The sequence below is a fragment of the Colius striatus genome, chromosome 2, assembly GCF_028858725.1.
Source record: "Colius striatus isolate bColStr4 chromosome 2, bColStr4.1.hap1, whole genome shotgun sequence".
Classification (NCBI taxonomy): Eukaryota; Metazoa; Chordata; class Aves; order Coliiformes; family Coliidae; genus Colius; species Colius striatus.
In genome coordinates, this window is record NC_084760.1 from 93,622,318 (window position 1) to 93,647,519 (window position 25,202).

A 25,202-nucleotide genomic window follows, 5' to 3' on the forward strand; every position below is an offset into this window, starting at 1 on the left:
GTTCATCACTTACGGCTCAGGCTGGATTTTCAAAACTGATTTTCAAATGGGGAACATAAGAAATGCCAGGCTTTTTTTTTTTAAGCAGCAGCTTCTGTCAGCAGACATGGGGATGGATTTATAAGAGCTTCAAGAGTGTTGCCCTCTCTTGACAAGACGGAGCTTGTTTGAGGAAGAGAACAATTAAAAATGATCATCCTTTATCATACTTTAGAAAGACAGTGTAGCTCAGGTCATGGTTTTTGAAGCAGAAACTAATGAGTTGAGGTTTTGATATTTTTTATGCAATCAGCTTAGAGTATCATGGCAGTCTATAGCTTCAGTCCTAGAATCTGGGCCTGTGTTTTCCTGGTTCTGTTTAAGCTTGCAGTAGAAATACCCTAAGTTCAAGTAAAAAAATCTGTAGTCTGAAACTACAGTAAGAAGGCTTTAACTCAGTCTGAAGACTTAGCAAGAAATTTGTAGTCTGCAGCTACAACATTTTCTGTTTTGAAGAGGAAAGCTTTTGTTAAGTGACTGTGTTTCATTTCTCTTGATCTGTGTCAGGGGTTTGGCTTTTTAAAATTTCAGTGTGCAAGCAGAGAGGCCTTCTTGCTTGAAATCACCAATCAGTATTGTGGCCACAGTCCCCATCTGTAGAGAAATTTCCCCTCTCTCTCTGCTGTCGTGTTGAGGTTCAGAATAGCATGAGACCTGCTGAATAACAGGAAGGACCATGTTCTGGTTTTTTCTGCAAGGAAGGGAAATATAATTAGTGTTTAGGAAAGAGGCTAAAATATGCTGCCTGCTGGCCTGACCACAGCAGGATTTAAATCCTGTTGATTTGGTGTAATAGTCATCAGTTCTTACCTGGTATTGCTGCTGCTGAGATAGTAGCTAGAATATGGCAGCTGACTTCCCCCTCCCCCCCCTGCCAAAAAGTGGTGGGAAATTTCTGGACTTAGTGGGGCAGCTGTTTCAGGTGAGGACAGAAAAGACCTGTCAGGAGAAGCTTGCCTTGAGTCCTGCTGGTCTGGTGCTTCTATCGTTGTTTCAAGCACAGAATTTTATTTACTTATTTTGGAATGACACCAAACCCTACCATAGTTTAGTGGTTGAATAATGAAATGTGTTTTGCAGTTGGTAATGTCATGACCATAGAAGGCTGAGCTTACTTTGTTGATAAGAAGGTATCTGGTATTGCTTTGGGAATCTTGGGGTTTCAAAGTGCTGACATTGCATGATTAGGGACAGGATGGGAGGGAGGAGTGTGATAGGGGTAAGAACTAAATATTATGATGTTTTTGTTACCCATTCTAAGTATGTCTTATGATATTGCAGCTCTCATCACTTTTTTCTGAGCAGTGTATTGCTTCTAGTAAACTCTACAATTACTGACCCTTCCTGGCAGTCTATGACTAGGACAAGGCATCTCCAGTTAGGGATATTTGAGAAGCTGTTAATGCATTTGTCCTATCAGTGGGGTTGGACGACTGCCAGTGATCCCAGGTGTCCTCAGTGTGCCTTTCTTTTTTCCAATCTTTCACTGTGAATGTCTGCAGTGCCAAAGTCTCCGAAATTGGTTATGGTAGAGACATGACAGCCTGGCTGCATGCCCATCTCTGAAGACCACAGAAGGACTGACTGGAGGTTTTAAGTTCCTTTCTTAAAGTATTTCTATTATTGTTTGCAGGATCTAGGAAAACAGCGGGAGAACTTAAATAATCTCGGTGGAGATTTTGGGAAAGACTATGATTTCTCAGCACGAGAACCATCAGATGCTGCAATGGACTTCTCCACTGCCCCTGGCAAGCCTCACGAACACAGCAGTGAAGGCCCTGCTTACTCTTACACTACGAATGGACCTTTTAGAAGTGTTGCTGAGACTGGAGATTCTGACATGGGTCAGAAGCCTTTCCCTTCCAAAATGGATGCAAGGTTATTTGGAGGCTTTAGGGACCCTGGAAATCCTTTTGCTGCTGCCTTTGGACAAAATAGGGCTTTTCACCAAGACCATTCCTCCGTTGGTGGATTAACAGCTGAAGATATTGATAAAGCCAGACAGGCCAAAACAGGTTCAGAGCAGAAACCTTATAAACAGATGGTATGTTGTTTTTTGGTTATTGGATTTTTTTTAATTAAGCATTGTCAGCACTATGGCTTCTGTACTGGATTGTCCTTACTCACGTTCTCCTGTGTTTCTCGCATATCTTCCTCTAATGTTACTTGTCCTTTGTGGAGGCGAAAGAGGGAAGTGTCAGTACTCATTAATTCTTAGCTCTGTGATAATTATTCTGTCAGTATCTTTTCAAGCTCTCCTTTCACACCTGTCCCATGTATATCAGATATTCTGATGTCAGAGGATGTTTAAAAAGCATACATTGAGTTAGACTTAAGTTTTATGTTAACAGCAGCAGAACATGTTCATTCGCTGGATTATGAGTCGATATATTTCTTGATACATCTTATAGTAATGAAGGGTCTATATTTCATCCCAGCATTTGGGGTGAAAGGTTGTGCAGTTTGAGACAGCTGTAGGCTACAAAGGTTTGAAGATTGACCTAAAGAGTCTATCGTTTTCTTGAAGAGCCCTGTCCCTTTTAGCTAGTTGTTTTGCTATGACAATGAAGAATGAATTGAACCTAAGCTCTTCTCAGTTGAAGGCTGTGACTTCCTGTAGTGTGTCTTGCAGTCCTTCTAGAGATGGAGAGAATGTTGCCCAGAGCATTCAGAGATTCAAGAGTAACATAGCTCACAATTGTTGCTTTAGTGCTTCATGACCTTGTCTAAGACAGCACAGAAAGCCCACAGCAGAATTGCAGTGGAGATACTTGACATCTGCTCTGACTTTCTGCCTCCTTTCCTAAACCCAGTATCAGATATTACTGTGGGTTCAGTCACTCAGGATATTGCTTTGATGAAACTTTATGCTTCTGCTGCTACAGCTGTTGTGCACGGGACATGGTATGGTGAACCCAATAACCTTCCATGAGTTTTAATTCCAAAGGTGGAAGGGTGTTTGGGTTGGCATTGTGCTGCTTCTCCAAGCTCAAAATATACAGGTTGCTCAAGTGGAAGTAAAACAGGGCTTTCTAAACATAGGTGTCACCTTTTCTGTCTTTCCTACCTTCTTGTCTTCTCGTCTGCTTAGTGCACATTTCAGTTCATGGTTTGTCTGTCCTGCAGTGTGTTCACTTGAAAATCTGTCAGCATACATAAGGGTCAGTGTTCAAGAAAAGCTTTCTGTAGCATGGAGTTGTTCAAGTGCTTTCAGAGTTGCACTCTTAATCTGCAGATATATGTTCATTTGTATATTTCTTTCTGTTTTGTTTTCCCTTCCCCTCTTTCTGCTACAGCTCAGTGAGCGGGCCCGGGAGAGGAAGGTTCCTGTCACAAGGATTGGACGACTTGCCAACTTTGGAGGTCAGTTTGCACACCTACGTTTGCAAAGGCATTGCTCTTGCATGTACTGATCAATGGTTGGCTATGCCAGTGCTCCTGCTGAAGCTTTAGTTGGTTCTACTCTCTAGTTAGACTCACTAATAGGAAAGTGCTTTGTCACAAACAGCTGTTTAGCCCAGAGCTTTTTCATTACAGTTATGGAACTTGGCCTCTAGTCAGAAGTTAGACTTTGAATATTGACCTGTGTCACTCTTGTCATATCTAGCTACTGCTGTGATAGGATGATAAAGAAGAAAGGTCCTCACTTAAACAGACTTTTCAGATCCATTTGGCAAGCTACTTGTAAACAACAACTATGAAGTTGGCATGGATTTTCATTTGTGAGGCTGATATGATTCTGGAGGTTAGTTTTCATATCCCTATTGGATCAAAAAAAAATCACTGCTAAGAATGTAGGGCAAGATGTGCATAGCAGAACTGTACATTTTCATGGTAACGTGCTGGGCTGTGCTGCTTTAATGAGGGAGAGTGTGAGGTGCAGGTTCTCCAGTCTGTACAAATATACTGCTCCCTGCATATGTGATTTCATTTTACTGAGAAAATTCTCAGTCTGTTCCTTACAGTATGTGGTTACTGTCAAGCATAGACAGCTGGAGCAGCTCTTATTTAAAATATTTCTTTTTATATGAACTTATCCTTACTTGTTCTCCAAACACAAGTTAAATGAAAAACATATCCTTTTGATACTGATTTTTTGAGGGTGAGGAAGGCGGTGACAGTCAAGATTTTGTTTACTTAGCCATTGCTTAAAAAACATTTTCTCCCAGGAAGGATGTAAAATCTGAGCTTATAAGAGCAAGCTATCTGAAACCTATGTGAATTTTATTTGCAGAGTGGAACTTACTATGTTAAGAAGCAGTGAAATACCTTCAGTTATATTAACAGATGGTGCTCATCTAATGCTTTATATCCAAAGCCATCAAAGGACTTAACATGTTCTTGAGAAAAAGAGAATTATCATGGTATTGCAGGTGGAACAGCTGATAACAGCTAGTCTTACTTAGCTAATCATTAGATGAGTAGTCTTTCTGGTTTGTTTTGTGACCATAGCGTTCTGAGATGATAGCAGCCTGTCTAGGTTGGGAACTGTCTCTCCCAGGTAGCGTGTTAGGGCCTTGTGCTTCTTGTGATTTTTCTTCCATAAAATTTGATGGAGAAGCACATGTGCAAAGTAGACATCCTGGTGTTATAGATCCCAGGAGAAAGAAAAATAGCCTGTCCAATGTAATTCAAGTCAACTATTCGATTAAAAATCCCCAGTTATTCTGTCTTTGTGTGTTTCTTTACCAGAGCAATATACACATTAGGAGGACCTGAGGACAGGGGCTGATTCTATGCAGTGCAGGAATAAACAACAGCTATGTTTTTTGATAACAAAAGGTTTTAATGCTGGTCAGGTCAGATCTCTTTAACCCTATAGTTCATTGCAGGTACTAGGGCTTCTTGGTATGCTTACTATTCCTTAAAGGGATTAATGATCTGCTTTTTGGAGTAACAGGACATCTCTTTAAAACTCAATTAACTTTTTTTGGTTTTAAGCTCTAGTAGCATAAAGAAAGGTCTCTGTTCTAATCTAGTCTTGATTTTTATGGAAAGTGTCGCGGCACTTTTAGCTGTCATCTTCCAAATTTATCTGTGGCTGCTTTGTGACAGCTGGTGGATGTGAAGTGACAGATGACCACATTTTCTGTGAACTTGGAGTTCCAGTGCTGTTGCTGTATGCTCCAACTCTTGGCATCCAAGGCTGCTGTGTGAGGAAAGGCTGACTCATGCTTCAAGGGGAAATAAACTACCTGCCTTCTAACCTCAGGTTAGAAACAGAATTAAAAAACCCCAACAAACCAAAACCACAAAGGGAGAGTAAGAGAGATTGTTTATGAGCAGTATCCCCAGTTATATCTCCATCTCATCTATTTCTTGGTCTTGTCCTACTCCGGTTGTCTGGTTTAGATAATTGAAATTGCTGGCAAGACAAGGCTCTTGTTCGGACTGCTTTTTGGAGGACACTTGTAAAAGTGATATTCAGATTCTTCACTCTCTGCAATCTTTCGTTAGCATTCGTTGCATATCTCTCCTGCTGAATTTTTCCTCACAACAGCAAAGACAAACAGTCCTGTCAGGACAGTGTCTTACAAACAAGGAATGTGGCCTATAGGTAGTTTTTTTTGAGTTTAAGAAATCCCTTGGTAATATTTTAGTAGACTAGATAATGCTTAAGGCAGATTTCTGAGGGTGTGGCAAGTATGAAGTGGTGTGGACAGCCGCACAGGGGTAGGACTGACTGTAAGGAATGCTTCTTAATGGCCAGATCTTGATCCAGACTGATGCTGAGGTTTTAAGCAGCCTCTAGAACTGCATGAAAAGAGGGATTCCCTTTATAGCAAGGAGCAGCTCCTGCTTGCTGATTTTTCCAAGTTGAGAGAGCTTTTTCTGACCTGCACATAGCCTTGAGAGAGCCAGTGCAATTGTGAGACCTCATCAGCTAATTGTAATGTGATTTTCTTTTTTTCTGACTGTCTCTTGTCTAATGAGAAACGTTCTTTTTCAAATTGCATCTTTCTGAAGCATTTTAAAGGCTTAAACCAGGAAACAGCAGCTGATGGCAGGAGCTGTGGTGTACTTTTTTGGTTCCCTGAAGTCATTGGTGAACTTTGCCATATGGTTGACTCTTAGATTGTGAGCAGGGGAAGGTAGTACTTGTGTGCCTCTCCTAGCTACTTACTCTTATCACTGTCAGCCCTTTCTCGGTATTATTCTTAGGAGAGATGCAAGAGAGAATGTGTACAAAATGTGTATTTAACAATATCTGCAAGCTGAAGAGTGAAGCTGATTTAGGGAGTCTCATGGGGGCGCAGGAGGCAGTTTCCAACTTAGATGAGAACTGATATTTGGTTTCCTAAGATCCAGCCAAACTTAATGGGGGTTTTTTAGAGAAGGCAAGATGAGCTTGAAGTAAACTGTTCCAACTCACCTACCACAGAGCTTTGAAAGTTCCCTGTGCCTTTACAGTGTGTATTCTCTTGTGCATCTTCTCTTGGCTTTTCAATGGAACTCTGAAACAAGTTGTAGAATGATTTAATGAGTCTCCAATTACATTATTGGTTTTTGGGAACCCTTGCTGCTGCTGAGGGATGATGGTTAGCAGTCAGAAGGAATCCTTTTGCAGGAGATGTCACTGTTACCCTGTGGAATACCAATGACCCAGCTCTGTCCTTGCTTTCTAGGATATTCAGATGATCAGAATTAAACAGGAAGTAGCACAGTTGGGGAGGTGACAATTTTCTGCTCTACTAGTTGCCTTTTTGCATTGCCTTGAAAATAATTAGGGTAGGACGCTGCTCCATTGTGTGTCAGGGAGTGTCGCAGAGAGCAAGTAAGCTTTTTGTGCATGATTTGTTTCTTGTGTGCTTTGGGGTGCCATCTTCATTTGATGACCTCAGGAAATCACTGCAGGAAATACAATGGTTGAGGTGGATTCTTCCCTTACCAGCTCTACACCAGTCAAACTACCATTTGAGTCTGACTTTTCTTGGTGGCATAAACCCTACTTTTTTCTTCATTACTGTATTAGAAGAACATAATTTTAGACTTGGAGAAGATGGAAAGATATTGAGTTCAGAGAGCTGAATTCCCATGCTATTGTCACAATTCTGTCACACTTGAATCATTTCTCCTTCTGTCTTTGCATGATTTTGTTGCCCTCATGATGTTATATCTCTCAGCCATGATGTCAAGACACTGTGATATGTGATGGACACATAAATGACTTTAAGGCAGAAATACTTGACTGCAGAGTTTGTCTGGTTTCTTGCCTCTTCTGGGAGCAAAGAATGTTTTGCCAGAAAGATTGAAGAACACTTTCTCCAGTGCTTCTATGAGCTCATGTTTCTTTGTAATCAGCACGAGATCTGCCACTGAACTTATTTGTCCTTCATATGTATTTTTGTGTGCTTCTTGCAGCAGCTGGAGTAACTGCTGGTAACTGTATTTATAGCGCCATAATAGAATACTTGATTGTGGGCTTTTTGTTGTTGTTGGTTGTTTTTTTCCTTCCTGGCATTGGAATTGGTAAAACAGATTTTTCTGCACTTTTTTTGTTCCACGCTTGTTTTGTAGCCTGATGGGACATCAGTTCCACCCACACAATTCTTGATCTTTTTGTTTCCATTCTCCTTTCTTTGCCTTTTCTAAGCCGTTTCTGTCACTCTTACTCATGTCCCTGGTTTCTACATTTATTATTTTAATGATATAATAAGATCCGTTTGCAATAAAGAAAATTCAGGAAACTTACAGTGAAGTCTAAATCTAATGTGATTATAGCAATTTTGCCAGAAGAAAAAGGTAGCCTCTTGAGGTACACTGTTGAAATAGCTACAGGGCTGACAGCTACAGCATTCAGATTTTCACAGGAGTGCCAACTGCATGTGGTGTTCTTCTAGTGAGCATTTAATGTTCAGAAGGCTAGTGGAAAAGACTGTCTGCAGCTTGCAAAGAGTTCTGTGTGCTACTTGCGGTGTTTGACGTGACTGAAACCAGGGCACAGTGCTGCTTCAGGAGACAGTCTTGCCCACCCCTGTGCTTGGTAGGCGGAGCAGAGTGATAACAGCCCTTTCAGGCTCCTGTTTGTTTTGTGTCAGTTGCTGAGCGAGGGGGTTCTTCCTGAACAAAACTCATTCCAGATCATCTTTTTGTGGGCTTGGTTTGAAGTGTAACAGGTGCTGGAGATGCCTGGAAAATGTCTGAAGAGACACTGCTAGTACAAAACCAGGTGGCATTTTCCAGGCCTGAAAGAATCTGTCTGCATCAAGTGCAAAACTCAGGAGTGACTGTAGAGAAATGCTTAGGGATGTTATTTTTCCAAGGAGCTGAACCATGGCTGTTCAGTGATGCTGAAGATTATTCCAAAATTATCAATATTGGAGGAAATACTCATCTTGCTGACAAGGAAAATGAAGGACACTGGGAGAGACTTGTGCAGGGTCAGTAGTCTAATGGCCCAGAAGAGGAGAGTGCTTTCCTACAGCCAGCGGGTTCTTTGGAGGGATGATTTGTTTCTGTTAACAGGTGCACAGCTGCAAGTGTGTGGTGGGTTGACCTTGGCTGGCAACTAAACTCCATGTGGCCGATCACTTGTTTCCTCCCACGGCAGGACAGAATAGCAAAAGCAAGAAACCCGAGAGTTGAAGTAAAGTTTAATAGGTGAAACAAAGCTCCATGTGCAAGCAAAGGAGCAAGAGGGATTGATTCACTACTCCATGTTGGCAAGCAGATGTCCAGCCACTTCGTGGGAAGCAGGGCCTCTGCATCTGTAGCAGTTAACTGGGGATGCAAACACACTAACCCCAGACATAATCTCACCTCATCCTGCTTTCTCCAAGCTTTTACTGCTGAGCATGATGTTATATGGTATAGATATCCCTTTGATTGATTTGGATCTTCTATCGTGGCCGTGTCCCCTCCCAGCCTACTTGCTGCAGGGGCAGAACAGGGAAAAAGAAAGTCATGGTGCTGTGCAAAGAATCCAGAAACAGCTAAAACACTGATTTATGATCAGCACTTTTAGTCAGAAATCCAACACACAGCATGATACAGGCTGCTATGAAGAAATGTAACTCCTGTTTCAGCCAGACTCAGTACACAGTGTTATTTGTGTTCAAATAATATGTGCCTAGACCACAGCCTTTCAGGTGGGTGGATGTGTAAAAGAGAGCTGGGAAAGAAATCTGGTGGCATTTCATGAAATGAGTGTTGTAGCTCTGAACCCCCTTGTCTGGTACTTGCTTTCTGAAGCCTAGAAAATTAGTCTGGTTTGTAAGATGAGGAAAAGTTATGTTTTCCATGCAGATTTTTATAGTGTGAGCTGTGTATGCTCCACATGCCAGAGTGAATGACATTCAGATAGGTAAAGGAGAAGGTAACAAGTTCCTGAAGTTCAGGGTCAGACTGATCCCTAGTACTGATGTTAGTGGATGGACTTAGAGCCATGAGGAATTTAGGCCATCATTTAATTCTCTGATTTCATAGCTGTTGGAGAGAACAAGGAATAAAGTGAGCAACTGAGACTTCTGAAGAGTGGCAGCCTTTTCTAAGCATTGTATGTTCATGGAAGAAGCCAGGTTTTGGCATTGTTTCTATGACAAATACAACTTTGAATTGTTACCTATTTCTTAGTGAGAGATGGTTACATACACACATGACTTCATACTTTGCAGGCTTGACTGCTAAGAAGCAGCAAACACTCAAGATACACTTGACCTTTCACAGTCCCAAGAGTGTTACCTACCCTTCTGCTACCACATTTGGAGCAGGGCTGTGTAATGCCCTAGGTATTCACTGAAGACTTGAAGCAGGAAGACTGCATTGCATTTTCTTGTAATTCCCAGTGCTAAATATCCTGCATACTGTGATTATAGTTTAAAGATGCTACAAGCCTTTGTTTAAACTTTAGCTTTTTTAACCTTAGCAGTTGTTTAACTGTAAACTTATTTATGCCTGGCATAAGTTTATTAGAAACAATTGACTGATGACTTAATTTTCTAGCAAATTGGACAGAGTGGAGCAGTGAGCAAATTCTAAGAGCACACCAAGCTCTATTTCTAGTGTAGTCCACAGTGTGGTTTAGTTCAAACACTCAACTGTATGTCCATGAGAGGGGAGGTGTGACACACATTTGTTGGGAGTCTGAGCTTGCCTCTGCTGATGTAAACCACAAGGAGCTTTGGAGCATGCTAGAACTTATCCAGATTTGTTCTGGAAGACAGTTGCATCTGGTTTCTAGTCTTTAACTTACCTTTGAAGTGGTTTGTGTCTTGATGATGAAGAGAGATTGGAAACTCGAGATATGTTTTATTTTAGCTGCACACAGTAAATACTCAGTAGTGAACATAGAGCCTTTAGAAGGAGATTATTTTGAAGCAATTAATGCCAGCCAAGTTCAGTCTGTCTATGATACTGACCAAGCTGATTTCTGATAGGGATCATCTCTTTGAAAGTGGTATCAAGGCCAAGAGAATTGCTCTGAGTAATATTCAGCCTAGGAAATCACATTTTGTTTATGTCTATGTTCATTGGCTTCCTGTCTGACTTGGTACTTTCTTCTCCAGATTACTGTCCTGCATGTGGGATGTGATTGGAGATGACTGTGTACTGACCTTTTAAAAAGGCATCGTTTATGCTATGTTTAAACAGTGTTTTTGCTGGTTTCCTGTGAAGTTCAAGGATATTGTTCTCACTGTTCAGCTAATAAAAGTCTCTGTATTTCTGGTGCAAAAGACTTTCTCAGTGGTTATGCATAGCTTGGCACCATTGAAGGGTCTGCACAAGTCAGCTAGTAGTGTCACTGTGCTTCGCCTTATGCTGGATTCTTTGGCCCAGTTGTCTGCAAGGTTGCAGATGGAGCTGTTTCTGAAGCAGATGTACTGTGCAAGTTTGAAATTTTATTGGTAGAAGTGGAGTTGTAATTACCTGGTGGGAGAGAGAAAAAACGTAATGCAGGATGAGGTTCAACTTGTTTGTGTCTGGGGTTCCATACTTGAGACCACAAAATTCGTGCACACGTTCTCTCCTGCATGCATGTGCAAAATGCCTTGGGCTGGTCAGCTCTGTATCCTTCCTCATCCTGACTGTGTTTCCTCAGTTATGTTACCTGGGAAGCTCTCCAGTAGTCCCTCAAGGAAGGCTTGAGGTGCTTGGAAAACATGAACGCTCAGTACTGCCAGTTGTGTGGAAGGAAGGCACAGCAGGATGCACCATTGCTGAGGAACTGTGAGGCAGCCCCAGCTGTTCTGGTTGCCCATGTTGTTTATTATCTAGAAAAATAAATAATTTGAACCTGGGGAGGGAGTGAGACCTTTGGTATGATGAATTACTGTGTGTTTAGGTCTTCGGTGGCTTTGGTCAGGTTAGTGGAGGCAAACAATGCTGCTTTTGTAGTCATAGCTTAATCTGTGTCTCTGAGCCAATGCCCTTAGAATTCATTGCTCGCAAGGGTGGTAGTGCACATGGAGTGCTGGTGTTTGATCTCAGGGTCTTACTGTTGCTGAGTGAAGTTATACCCCAGCACAGCTCCTTGGAATTGCAAGTTACACACTGCTTCCATAAAGATAAACCTCAGGACTCAATTCTTTGCTTTTCATCATAATCAACAAGCACATGGAAATCCGAGACAACTGATGAGCACAAATACACCTGAATGCTTAGACAGTAGGTCACAGAGACTTAAACTCTACTGGCAGTGGCTTCATCTAAATACATTTTTCCTTCTGCCTACTGTGGTGGCATGGTGGGAGATGAGGAAGGTTCTGTTCTTTCCTGAGAATTGTACTTTGGGAACTGCATTTCTGAGCTTTCCTCTTCTTGTTTTCTAAGCCCCACAATTTGAGTCTACAGCAGGACCTCAGCCAGAGCACAGAGCTCTAAGCAGCACTTGCTGATGTGCTTTAAGGATCTGGGCATCACAGACTAGCCTAGCATATGATAGATACACGGCTGGCACGCTGAGCTGAAGTACAGGGGAAAACAGTTCCATGTCAGACTTGAGGATAACTCAACTACAAAAGCCAGGATATTGTTATTAAGCTGTTTTGCTACTATGTGTTTAACCATGTGGCTTAAGGTTAATTCCAAAATTGCCTCTGTACGTGTCTCAGATGGCTTTAAAATCCTGACCTTAGTCTTTTTCTTTGTATTTTAAAGGACTAGCTGTTGGTCTTGGCATTGGGGCATTGGCAGAAGTTGCAAAGAAGAGCCTGAGACCTGAGGAGCGCAATGGTAAGTCCTTCCTACCTTCCTTTACTTTTTTCCCCTTAAATTTGTGCAGTTTTTAACTTCACAGACACAGTTTACCTGCACTTGTAAGATTTTATTCTCTTGAAAGCTGGGATGGTGAGGCAGTTGGAATAACAGGGGAATGTGGGTAGTTTTTTTTATATCTAACATAATCCTTCTCTACCTCCAGACTTTTTCCAAGTATCATAGAATCATAGAATAGCACACCACGACTTCACTATGTAGACAGGAGTCAAAGGTATATTTGAGAGAGTAAGTTTATGCCAGTGTAGTTCTATCAGCTTACCTTCATACAGCCACCCATGAGTTTGAATAGTAGTACCTGTGCCTGCTGTTGGATTGTCTTGGGCATTGACAAAAGGGCTAAGCACTTTCAGCGTGAGGTAAAAGTCATTCCTGGTTCCGAAGCACTGATTTGAGATTTGCCTTTAAACCTCCACAAAATCTATGTCCAAGCCAAAACCCAACATCTCAGCAGACGAAACACATTCCCTGTGGTGGGGACAAGCACAAAGGCAGAGAAGGTGTGAAAGCATCCAGGACACTACTTGTTAATGCTTGCATTTTTGTATTCCCTGTACAGCTAGGTAATGCAGAGCAGCAGGGGAAAAAGATCCTTGGCAGAGAGCTGTTATTTCTCTCCATGATCCAAGGGGTCTGAGACTGGATGGGTTTCTTTGCTTTGATTTAAAAGCATGCACTCAGGTCAGACAAACATGGCCCATCCTGTCAAGAATGCTTGAAGGCTTGTGTTTGACAGGTTGTTCCTACCTGTTGGAAGTTGATGATTTGCTTTGCTTTTCAGAGAGGAGGAATTGCTCAACTGTTGGTATTTCTCTGCTTGCCAGATTACTTTCTAATTGGGCACACCCCAAAGGAAAAACATGAGCTTACAGAAGTGTGAAATTTGAGGGAATAACATGAGCTTTGTTTTTTGTCACAGCCTGAGACAAGATTGTTTAGAAGGCAAAAGATGCTTTTTCCTTGCAATAAGCAGTTGCACCTTCAGACTTTTTTTCTTGTGGCTAAGGAAATGATTATTTTCCCCTGCAACTAGAAGTTGGTGCCAGAAGCTTGTTCTGCAGCCTGAAGTCAGGCTTTGAGAAGATTAATTTTCTTGAACAAACCTTGATTAAAGAGTAAGGCAATGAGGGCTGCCAACTTTGATGCCAGGCAAGGGAGTTAGAAAATGGCAGCAGCGAGTATTGAGGTGAGGCAGACGTAAAAGACTCTTTCAGCCCTTACGCTTTCTTGTAGCTTCTTAGGCCAAGAACACAGGAAAATCTCTGGGTGACTCAGCTACAGCTTCTAGATAGTGTATTTGATGTGTTTTTGATAGAATTTTACAGTGATGGTTAAGGCTTCACGCTGAGAACTCCCTCCATTGCTCTCCTCCTACAAAAATGCATGGTAGAGGATACGTACACAGTTTTGAGTCCAAGATCCCATTTCCTTACTGTTCTTCTGTCGTTCCAGCCTTATCTGTTCTTGGGGGAAGTCTCTTGACATAGGTACCTCTACATTTCTTTAAAAATATTTCTGCACCCTTGCCATGATTTCAGATTGAGGCATTTGTGTCCAGGTTTTCTGGCTGCTAGCACCATAAGCTCAGGCTGAGACTTGTCTCTGACATACTCTCCTGTCCTCTGGAAGCTGGTAGAGGATGTTTTTTCTCTCCTCACTGCTGCAATATTAATAGTAACTTCTTGGCACTTCAAACTTAAACAAGTGGGATGTGTATATGCCCAAAGGCCTGCCTAAGAATTTCTCACTCTCGCTGGCATCCAGGACTGACGAGAGAGAGCCTCCTCTTGTCCACTCAGTACAAAGTGTTTTCCCACCTTTAAAATGGATCTAGAAACATAGGTACTTCAGTCACAAAACTGCAAGCCAGAAACTTAAAGCTACAAGTGACTTTAGTAGCATGGCTTGTTTTTCCTCTTTGCATTACTGCTACCAAATTGAGAGACCACAAATGCTGACTCTCCTGCATGTTCTCTGTCACCAGTGCTAGTGATAATTTATCTTTTCCCGCTCGGTTTCCCTGTCCTTGTTTTGTAGCCACAGGGTCCTTCTTTTCTGTCTGCCTTGGGTTGGCCCTGTTTCCATTAAAAAATTAACAATTAAGGGATTTATCCTAGAAAAAAGGTCTGATGAAAGGTTTGTGAATTTCTCCTTTTTCCATCCAAGCCTGATGTCTTGGACGTAAATTCTTTCAAGTGCCAAATTGCTGTTAGTAGGTGCAGTTTTGGGTTGTTTTAAAGGCTTGAGGGTCTAATGCTGCCCTCTGTAAGTGGTTTGTCTAATCTTGGTTTTTTTGAAGGTGGCTACACTTGATTTCCAGTGGGAATTCTCTTGGTAGGCTGACATAGCTAATTAAAAATAACCTTGGTCACCAGTGACCTTGGTGACAATGTTAGGATATAGACTGTGTATCTAAAGTGTGAAGCTGGTACAGGGTGGGAATGGGAAAGTAGATTAAATTTCTGGGAATAAAAATAGAAGAATGCCCAGGTAAATAGCTGCTGTTACTAGTAAAGAAACTCTGGGTTCAAGGTCATCTTTGTTAACTTATTAATGACCTGCACTGGGATGTTCTACCAGGCACTGAGCAAATGCCAGGCCAGGCAGAGCCCCGAAGCACTGGCAGCTGGCCTAGGTTTGAATAATGCAGCTTGAGTTGGGAATCCTAAGTGCTTAAGCTCTGTTCTTGACTCTTCCCTTGCCCCAAAGTTTCAGATGAGCTGAAAACCAGGAAGTCCAGTGGCTAGTTGTCCATTTTACAATAGCAAAGGAGATAGAAAAGTCAGTTGTACAGCTGTGAGATGCACTTGGATCTGGAAGGTTTCACACTGATTCTGGATTTGCAAAGGAGAGGGTGAAGGCATCTGCCTCTGCTGAGGAAGAGCTGACATGTTTCCTGACACTGCAGCTGCCGGAGCCTTGAGGTCTCCTTGTTGCCACAGCTTGTTTAGATGTGACTTCTACTTGCCTTTTTTACTTTCCCTGATAAAGTAGGTAAAAAAACTCAACAACTTCTGTGATCTTAAGATGGGGAGGAAGTTGTAGCATTGAAAGGTGCCAGTGATCTTTAGGGAAAATGTTAACTTAGTGAAAACTGGCATATTTCTTCATGAACTTCTGCTGGGTTTTATCCCCACTTCCTTTCCACCTAGTTTTGGAAGCCTATGTCTGTTTTTCCTCTGCTTGCCATTTACATAGTCCCACTTTGGACTCTTGCTTTCAGGTCACCTTCTTGTTCATATCTACTTCTAGCAAAGTACATAAACAAGCCAGAGCGGTTCACATGCTGTTGGGCTGCCTGGTGATCCATCAGGTGTGCCCCTGTGGGCTTGACTTCAATGAGAAGTGTGCCAGAAGAGGATGGGGAGTGCCTGTGTTTGGCTGCTTCTTTGATAAAGTCATTTAAAATTGTTCATGGTTCACTGGCTTTTGGAGGCAACTTTAATCATTAACTAATTCCTTTATCCTGCCGCAGGCTCAAAGGAGAATGTTGTTATGTGCAGGTGGTGTGAAGGAAGGTAAGGGGGTGAGTTGGTACTTTCCCTACCTCATAGGAAGGATTATTTGTCACATCTTTGGTAAGGACGCAGAGTCCTCCTGATGGGACAGTTGAGATCATTGAGAGCCAGAGCTCTGGTAGATGGTTCCTAGCATTCCACCCTCCACAGCCAGCTCTTGAAGTGTGCAAAGCCAGATCCTTCTGCTCTGGGCAGCTCCTCAGACTCAGACTCCTTTCTCTGCAGCAGGCTGCAATGCCATGTGTGTGCAAGGGAGTAAAAGCAAAAAAGTTTAGCAGTCTTGACAACAGATATTAACTTCCCTTCCAGCATGATTGTCCAAGAGCAGCTTGGTATCACAGATGAGAGCTTCCACTGGGCTTTTCCTGTGAGGACTTTCTCTAGCCTCCCTGGATTTGGCTAGCTTGATTAACCTCACTACAGACGTACAGTCTGCTGCCTTCTCAAAATGCTCTATGCAGCCATGGCATTTGGGGGCTGTGGTGTTAGGAGAGTTTGTTTGCCTGTGCATCAAGAGACATTAAATTTCTGTTTGATTAGAAAAGAAAGTTATTGTTGACTTGGGGATGTGAAAGCTGTCTCTGCACTAGAAACCCATAGAGAGCATATTCTGGATGTGCAATTACACAGCAATATGTGTTTGCGTATGAACAAACAGGTTGCAGCAAGAATTATTTGGTGTGAAAATGGAGGTTTGGTGCTGGCATGAATCCCTGTGTGAATACTAAGAAGTGCCAGCATGTTCTTAGTCTGTGCTAGTGTGTTGTCAAGGCTTTTGACAGTTCCCCCTTTGCTGTGACTCTCCCTACTGCTCCTGTGAGGCTGCAGCAGAGCTGGATGGGGGACTTCAGAGACCTTCACATAGTGTTTTAGGCTGAGCTAACAGGAAGAGTGAGTTCAAGCAGCAGCATCTGGGCAGTTTGTGTAGCATCACAGACATTCATGGAGGCTGTGACTTGCTCTTGTCACAGCTTCAAGCCAGCAATGTCAAAGTTACCACAAGACACATGTACAACTTCACTGCAACCCTGAGGCATGGGCTGAAGGCACTCCGTGTAGTCCTGTGGGGAAGGACAGATCTCCCATTCAATGTGGGCTAACACAATGAAGTGAGCTGTCTCAGGGTGTTCTTCCATATGCTTTCTCTCCCCTCCCTCAGGAAAGAAAGCAGTGATGGATTCCAGCCCGTTCCTGTCGGAGGCCAATGCAGAAAGGATCGTGAGAACCTTGTGCAAGGTCCGGGGAGCAGCACTGAAGCTGGGACAGATGTTAAGCATTCAAGGTAAGTGGTAGCATAGGCCTTCAGCCATTCTCCTTAGTGCTGCCAGGTGGGGCAGTGATTTCTTGTGATATGTGGTCAACTCTCTGGAGTCAGCGTTGAGTGAGTGTGAAGAGACTAGATGGATAGATTCAGTTCATTCTAATCCCAGTATGAAGTAACTAGGCGTGTGTGTGCTGTATACCACTGCTTTATTGTCAGGCATGTAACTGAGATTGGTTGAAAATAAGGTCACAGTCTGGAGTTTTAATGCCTGTCTTAAAAGCAGTTCTTAAGAAGCAGAGCTATATTGCATTCTATACTCAGGTGTCCTGCTAGAAAGGATGACAAGAACATGATCCTTTTCTTTGTTTACCAAAAGTGGTCAAGGTTATATCCACAGCCCTCTCCCATTACAGCACGTTTATCGGTTACACACTTTGTTGGCACTGGAGCTTTGCTGGAAAGGCCAGTATAGCTGATAATCCTGTCAGGCATACCACACTTGTTTTCATCTTGAGGAGGCTTCAAACTAGTACTTCATTGGGCTCTGAAGTCGGTGGTCACAGATGAAGGCATGAGTGACACCTGCTCCTGGAAAACAGCAGGTGTGCCGAATTCAAACCTTATCAAACCAAACTTCGCCTTCCTGCCCAATTTCATAGGGAAGGAAAGAACCAGCCAAAAATAGCTGTTACACTTGTCTGGAAACAGCTTTCAAGATGTCACGGAAACTGAGTCAGTGTCTGAGTGAAGCACTCAGCTTGCTTGGCTTGTGCTTCTACTTGAATTTTTGTAGGTGTTGACTGATGAGGCTGGATCTATTGTATTAAATAACTTTGGCTAGCAAATAAAGCAAGAGCAGCTCCCTATTCCGAAGAGCCCCGATTGTGGCATTTCATCCGTCATTTGCTAATCACTTGGTTTAGGTGTATGCCAGGATGGTAGCGACGTTAACAAAGTTACATAGGAGGCAGCAGCTGCTCTGTCAAAGGCTGTCACCCATATGCTGTTTTCTCACCCTCTGGAAACTGCTAGGTGCCAAAGATTGGTGGTTCACAGTGCAGATCCAAGAGGAGCTCTTGTGCTCCTTGCTTTCTGTAGCTAGGGCCTCTGGTATGAGGGCTGAGTGAGCCATGTCTGGAAATCGGCTCTGAAGCTAAATTATCTACCATAGGTGGGAGTTGATTTAAAATTCTCAGGAGACTATTGAGTTACACCTGTTATGTGCCCAGAGCCTGGTCCCAGCTGCCCTGTGTTCACATGCAAGTCGAGAGGGAATAGCTGTGAAAGGCCAGCTCTGAGGAGCAGGAATGCTCTGGATTTTTGTCACTTGCCCACTGTCTCCTAATGTTACTGAACTCTGGCAGGAGTGTCAAACACTTGCCAATTGACTTCAACTTGGTGTCGAGAACACAGAGCCCTTTGGCAACCTCAGTGGCACTGTTCAGCCCTCATTTGATTCATGTGATGAGTGTGTGGAGTGCTGCAATCCCTGTTGAGAGCACAGGCGCCTGATAACCTTGCTGAGGAACAGTTGTGGTGAAGTAAATTACCTGACCCTGTTGTAAGTGTCTATCTGTTTCTTGGGCTGGCTGTTTGGACAGCAAGGTTTGACATAGTTCCTACCACTTCATGGGCTTTTCTGTAGCCTGGTAAGTTTTTTAATTGGCTTTTTGTATTACCAGGCATGTGTGCTAACTGAGCACAAAGGTCCTCTGTTACCTTGTCCAGGTACATCTACACTAAACTGCCGAGAAATTACAAAGCTGCATCCTTAAAAGCATTGATGTCTGCTTTTGGGAGTCTGTGGATTTGTTAGAGACCCACAGTCCTGAAGGTCACACACAGAAAGGATGCCAAAGCCCCAACATCATCCTGTGGTAGTGTGCGTGTGCTCTGGAAGATGTCAGAAAGGCAGCTGCATTTGCCGGTTGAGTGCCCTGCCTTGGCTCTTGCTTCACGTTTTGTTCCAGTAAGGCTTCATCAGTTGACCACAAAGACGTGTAGCTTTGTTCATCAGCACGTTGTAAGCCTCATTTTGTCAGAGCTGCCTCTGCAGCATGACTGATTTTTACTGTTGCTGCTGGGTTTCTGTACAGTCACTCTGGACTCGCAGGTTTCTTGGCTGCCTGGTGTTGCACTAATGACCAAAGCAGCGCTGGTCAAGTAGCCCAAGTTCAGAACACCCTCTCAGGCTAAAGGTTGAAATATATTGTGAGTGTAAGCAAAATAACAGAAGTTGGTCCTAAATGCCTGTCGCAGACCCTGATGTTTGGACACAAATGTCTTCACGGGAGCAAGAGTCAGTTTTAGTGAGGTCTATTCTCTTTCTGCAGAGTCATCCTAGGTGGTGCAGGTATCATGTTACAGCACGATCACCAGGACTTTCACATCCCACTGAGAATAGTTTTTACAGTGTTCAGAGGTTTAGTCAGTGATGCAGCACTGGTGATAGAGCAGGAGTTTTGTTCAGGGTTTAGAATGCGCAGGCAAATGCAATTCCTGGCCTTCTTACAGGGTTACCACATCACAGTGGGAGTTTTACTCTCAGGTCCTGCAAAGCCTGTTAATCTCTGACTTGCAGTGGCAGAATGGGGGCTGCTCTTAAACTCCCATTTAGTCCATAGTGGGGTTTTGTCAGTGCTTTTAAATGCTACTCATGGCTTCAGGGGGAATTTCTGAGCAATGCTGGGTGTTACTGTCATGTCTCAGTGTTAATGTTACTTCTCATGATTCCTTTCCACCTCCCTTCCCAAGACAGTGCTCTTACCTGCAGCTATTCCTCGATTCCAGGGTTAGGCTCACAGTTGCACGTGCATCTATAAATGCAGAGGAATGATAGATTTGGATTTGAATGTCACAAACACACGTGCAGGTTGAGTTCTCAAGATTAAAGCTGGTAGCCTGGACTTTGTTTTCCCAGTGTTGGGAAAGCAGCAGATAAATCTAATTCCTCCATAAGTCTGTATGAAATGAAATGTTTGCCAGAACTGGGAGCTTTTCTCTGGGCCGTTGTAAAAGCTTTGGCTCAAAGGAGAGGACTAATCTTTCAAGGTGCCCCTACCCCTCCTCTTTTTTTATGGGTGTAAATATTTACTTGATAAATCCTTTTGACCCTTAAAATAACTTTACTTTTGGCTGAGCTGTGTTTTCTTCTGCCCACTTGCAGTTGCTTTGCATTTGGGTAGTTACAGCAGCAGATGCTGAATCTTGATTTCTCCGAGTTCAGTGCTTGCCTAAGTGACTGCACAGCTTTCTAGAGAAGCTACTTCCCCTTAATGAACGGGATGGAACCACACCATGAGCCTGGAAGTACTGGGATGACTCCCTAGAGGGTTCCTTCTATGACCTGTTTGTGATACAGTGGCTTCTCTTAGCCCTGAATGCCGTGCTGCTGTCTGTAAGAAGGTGGGCTGGTGGGTGGCAGAGGCTTGTTGGGAACACTCTGCTCTTGGGTTGGTGCAACCTGCCATCGCAGCAAGCATTGAGCCAGCAGCCTCTGCACCTTGCAGAGCTGCCCACTGCTGCTGGCAGTGCTGCTGGACAAAGCCAGGGAACACTGTGACAACTGCTGCTTGACTGCAAAGCGTTAAGAAGTTTCTGAGCATGCTTTGTAGCACAGTCATACCTTGTCTTCCCCTTGGTCATTGGGAGGGGCTGCACAGACACTTTCTCCTGCTGCAGCAGCACAGTTTAGGAGATATTTGAGTAATATGCAAAATTTTTTGCAAGAGCAGAAAAAGGAGGAGTTTCTTTCCCTTTGCTGCTTATGCACAGGACTTCTGCTTGGCTCGTTTCTAAAGGTGGGATGTCTCAGGAGGTGCACCTCAGTTGAGTGGTCTGCGCACGAAGAGTTTCTGAACTAGAATTATTTCCAAAACCTTCCCTGGGCTGTGCTTGGGGACAGGACAGCCTGGCTTGTCTGAATGCAGGTGCATGTTTCCTTGTGCTAACAACTGGAGAATGCAATGCCTGCCCTGACTGCTGTGTGCTTTTCCCTTGGCAGATGATGCCTTCATCAACCCCCATCTCCAGAGGATTTTTGAGCGTGTACGTCAGAGCGCTGACTTCATGCCCATAAAGCAGATGATGGTGAGGAATATTCCTTCCTGCTTATCAGGGGAGGAGGGACTATAGCAGAATAAATGGCTCCTGTGACATACCATAGTAAAGGAAGTGGATGGGAAGTTTTAAGTCTTCTTCCAGTAAATGATGCATCTTTTCAATTGTGGGTAACATATGATTCCTTATCTCAATTAGTGCTGCCTTTTTTCTCCAAAACCTCGAGGTTCAGCTCTAGACAGAGGGAAAAAAACTGGGGTTTTTTTATGTCCCAAGACTATGCTGGTGGAGCAGGATGTTGTGTGCAGATACGATTATAGGCTGTTGTTGAATGTAGCCTCCTCTCTGTGTCCTCTCCTCTTTCTCAAGGATGTTAAGCCAGTGTCTAGAAGTCTCTATATCCCATTTTAGAAACAGGCTTAGAAGCCTTAGTGTGATGGAAAATGAACTGCAACTTTGTCCTTACTTTTTTGGTTGAATCTGACCCCCCATTAAGAAGAGAGAGAATGAAGCAAACTGAGTTTGCTTTCCCCAGTATACATGTTTCTCTCTTTCTCTCTACTTCCCTCTGTAAATTACAATGTGAAAGATGATGTAAAAGGAATTGCCAGCACTACCTGTCTTCTGAAAGACACTGAGCAGAGCCAGAACTCTTATATGGCATTCTGGCAATGTTGCAAAAAAGCTGTTAAAGCAGACTGTGATGTTTAATTGTTAATATTGCTTTAAAGAGAGTCACTCTTGCATGCCTGGGTTGCTTCTGTTCAGATTGGCAGCATGATGAAAGAGGAGAAACATCTAACTCCTGAAAGAGGAGAAACATCTAACTCCTTTCTTCTTTTCTGGAAGATAAGTGGCACCAAAAAGGCCTTTTGTTTTGCCAAGGCAGCAGTGTTTGTCCTCAAGATCTCTGTCCTTGAGGTCAAAGCAACAGAACCTCACACAGATCTATCTGGTCAGCATCTGTTTAGAGCTGAGGGAGCACTGCTGGCTGGAGCACTCCTTGTGATGGTGTGCAACAGTGAGGAAGGGAAGACAATCCAAACAGGCTCTAAGTGCTCAGAACTGCTATAGGCTGTGTGAGTCACCTTAGAGGAACGGGATTTCCAGTAGTGAAAATCTTCAGTGTTTGCTTCCCATACCCTGATGCTTTCTTTTGTTATTTGTAGAAAACTCTAAACAATGACCTTGGCCCCAACTGGAGGGATCAGCTGGAGTCCTTTGAAGAACGCCCCTTTGCTGCTGCTTCCATTGGCCAGGTTCACCTGGCACGCTTGAAAAACGGGAAGGAAGTCGCCATGAAAATCCAGGTGGGCTTTACTGACCAGCCTTGTCTCTTGTCTGCACCCCACAGAAGGGCAGGGGAGCTGCCCAAGTATGCTTGCTGATAGACAGACAAGAATCATTTTAATGTAAGTGAAAATTTGGGTCCAGTGGTATCTTACCCAGTGTAGGCAGAGGGGAAAGACAGAAAAGCTTTTTCAGCCTGAGCCAGTCTCTGACTCCAGATGAGCCAGAGACATCTTGCAGGTGTATTGCAGTGTGGGAATAATGGTGGTAGGAACTGCTTGTTCAGTCTCCTCTCTGGGGTTTGCACATGCCATGTGTTCCTTGCTGGCCACAGCCCAAAGATTAAAGAAGTTGAGTGACATAGAGGCTCTGACCGTTAAACAGTGGCAGTCTGACGATGCAAGAGGTTATTCACCAACTCATACTAAAGCTGTCAGCAACTTAAAGTAGTTTTTTTGAACAGAATAGAGTTCTGGAGTTGAACCCCCTTGTACAATGTGCTTTGTAATACAAAGGAGTGAGATCCCTTGCAAGGCCCCAGGCAAAGCTGGTCATCTGGTCAGTGTTCTTTGTAACATGGGAAGACTTTAAAAACAGTATGGATAGGTATTGGTGACTTCTTCTGAAGCCATTTGTGCCCAGAGTACTCTCTGAAGTTAGGCCAAGGTAAAAGCCATGCCAAGTTAACTGTGTGGCATCAGCACATGTTCTGTTCCAGTGCAATATAGGCTGGTTCCTTTCTTGACAGACAGGGTAAGAACAGGAGGCACCTTTGCAAGGACTGTGCTGAGGTCTCACCACGTGCCCTGTGGCTGTGGATGAAGCACTGAGAGGCTGTCAGTGGCAGGTGCTTTCAGCTGAGGCAGGGAAATGACCCACTGTCCTCTTTATTGTGACATTTGTTTCTCTGAGAACCTTTCACGGGTTGGAAGAGTCCCTGTCCAAGGACCTGAACAGGCCATTCTGGTTGCATGGAGCTGCATCTCAGCCTGTCTCTGTCTCCTGTTTTAAATGCTGGGCTTTAAATAAGTGTTCAGAGGAGGGATGTGTGGCTCAGGTATCCCCCACTTTGTGGCCAGGGTATAGGTGGCTGTGTAGTGGGGGTCAAGTGAGCTGGAAGGTGTTTTTATCTTTCTCTGAACAACCTGATCACTAACCTCACCACTGCCCTCTCCCATTCTGCCCTGCAGTACCCTGGAGTGGCCCAGAGCATCAACAGTGATGTTAACAACCTGATGACTGTCCTGAGCATGAGCAATATTCTCCCTGAAGGTAAAAAGACAGACACCCTGGGCAGGCCCTGCCTTCTCTGGCACATGTTGGGTTCTGCCAGCCCTTTTCAAGCAGGGCATTGTGTCTTTCTCCCCAGGGACTGGAGGGAGGAAATGGCATCTAAAAACAATAAAAAAGACTTAACAATTGCTAAGTCTGCCCCAGAGCAGATCTCTTGCAGAAAGTGGGAGATGTAGTGGATGTGGGCAGTGGGTGCAGGGCCAACTTGGGGAGTTGTGCTTTGCTCCCCTCTCCTGCTGCAGAGCTGCCACCGCCTTTGCTGGGCACCTGCCTGCTCCAGTATCCCTTCAGTGGGGTGGGAAGTCTGCCTGTGTAGGTCTTTCCCAGCCACGAGTAATGTGCACATCTCTCTGTGCACTTTATAGTAAAGGACCCACAGGCACTCTTGGCAAAGTATAAAGTGTCTGGGTATGCTCATTTCTGATTTTGATGGCTTTTTGGGTATGAAATGAAGTCAGTGTTCAGGTCAGGTAGCCTTGCTTTGTCCTTGTTATTTTCTAGTTGGCAACATTCATTTTTCTCCATGTTTTCTGTAGCCTTCCCTGCCTGCCATTCTTTGCTTTTCCTGGTCAACAGTTGTAGAGGGGTGGAGAACTGTCAGACTTGGAGCTTGCTCAGTGCCCCAGCTCACAGATGAGTCCCCTTTTGCACAGAGAATGCAGGACTGACTTTTTTTTTCCCAAATACCTGCCTGTGGCAGCTGTAAATCTTAGTGAGACAGTACAAATACTGCTTTAAAATACGTGCTGAGTGCTGACAAAACCTGGGTCTGGTCTCTGGTGGCTGGGCAGGGCACTGCAGAGGCTGCTACAGTCCCAGCCATGTCTGGCCTAAGTAGAAGATTGGCTTTCCAGCTCCAGGACTGACTCCAGTCCAGGCCCTGACTATGTGCTGCTGCAGTTCACTGTTTCTGCCTGGCAGTGCCTGCTCCCAGTTGTAGGCAGACATAGTTTGAAGCATTTAGGGTTTTTTTCACTGCTTTTGCCCAGGCTAGTATTTAAGGGCTTTGGCTCCTTGGTGTGTGTCTGCACAGCCATGCCAGCAGCAGGAACTGACAGCTTGGGCTGTGGACTGGGAGCTGGAGAGGACAGTCCTGCTTTAGAACGATGTGGATGTAGCTTACTGTATGAGCAGCTGTGTACCCTTAGCCTGGGAACACCCATAGAACTTGTATCTGGGACCTTTTGTACCCTTCAGCTCGGAGGTGGCTGGGTAGCAGGTTCCTCATTTGCACCTCTGGAAGGCTCAGCTTGAGGGACTCCTTTTTTTCTAAGCCTGCTCTGTGCTGTTTGGCTTTCAGGTTTGTTCCCTGAGCATTTGATTGAAGTCCTGAGCAGAGAGCTGGCCCTGGAGTGTGACTACCAGAGAGAAGCTGCCTGTGCAAGGAAATTCCAGTATGTTCACACCATTGCTTTCAACCCCTCCTGTCTCTGTATGTGTGTGAAACAGTGGGGAGATGAATGCCATGGCCTGAGATGCGGCACAGGGGAAGGTTGTGCGTTTGTGGTCTGAGCTGTCTGCTAGAA

General features: G+C 44.0%; 1 protein-coding gene across 1 annotated transcript in view; it reads left to right on the forward strand.

Annotated features, from left to right (window-relative positions):
• The window catches only part of COQ8A (coenzyme Q8A), a 43,383-nt gene that overhangs the window by 11,835 nt on the left and 6,346 nt on the right, over positions 1-25,202 (forward strand). Inside the window, exons 3-10 of the mRNA XM_061990170.1 lie at positions 1,673-2,083; positions 3,336-3,402; positions 12,136-12,210; positions 16,930-17,052; positions 21,038-21,123; positions 22,263-22,403; positions 23,574-23,655; positions 24,977-25,070. Of these exons, the coding sequence (XP_061846154.1) occupies positions 1,673-2,083; positions 3,336-3,402; positions 12,136-12,210; positions 16,930-17,052; positions 21,038-21,123; positions 22,263-22,403; positions 23,574-23,655; positions 24,977-25,070 (1,079 nt within the window). The remainder of the gene's footprint in view (positions 1-1,672; positions 2,084-3,335; positions 3,403-12,135; positions 12,211-16,929; positions 17,053-21,037; positions 21,124-22,262; positions 22,404-23,573; positions 23,656-24,976; positions 25,071-25,202) is intronic.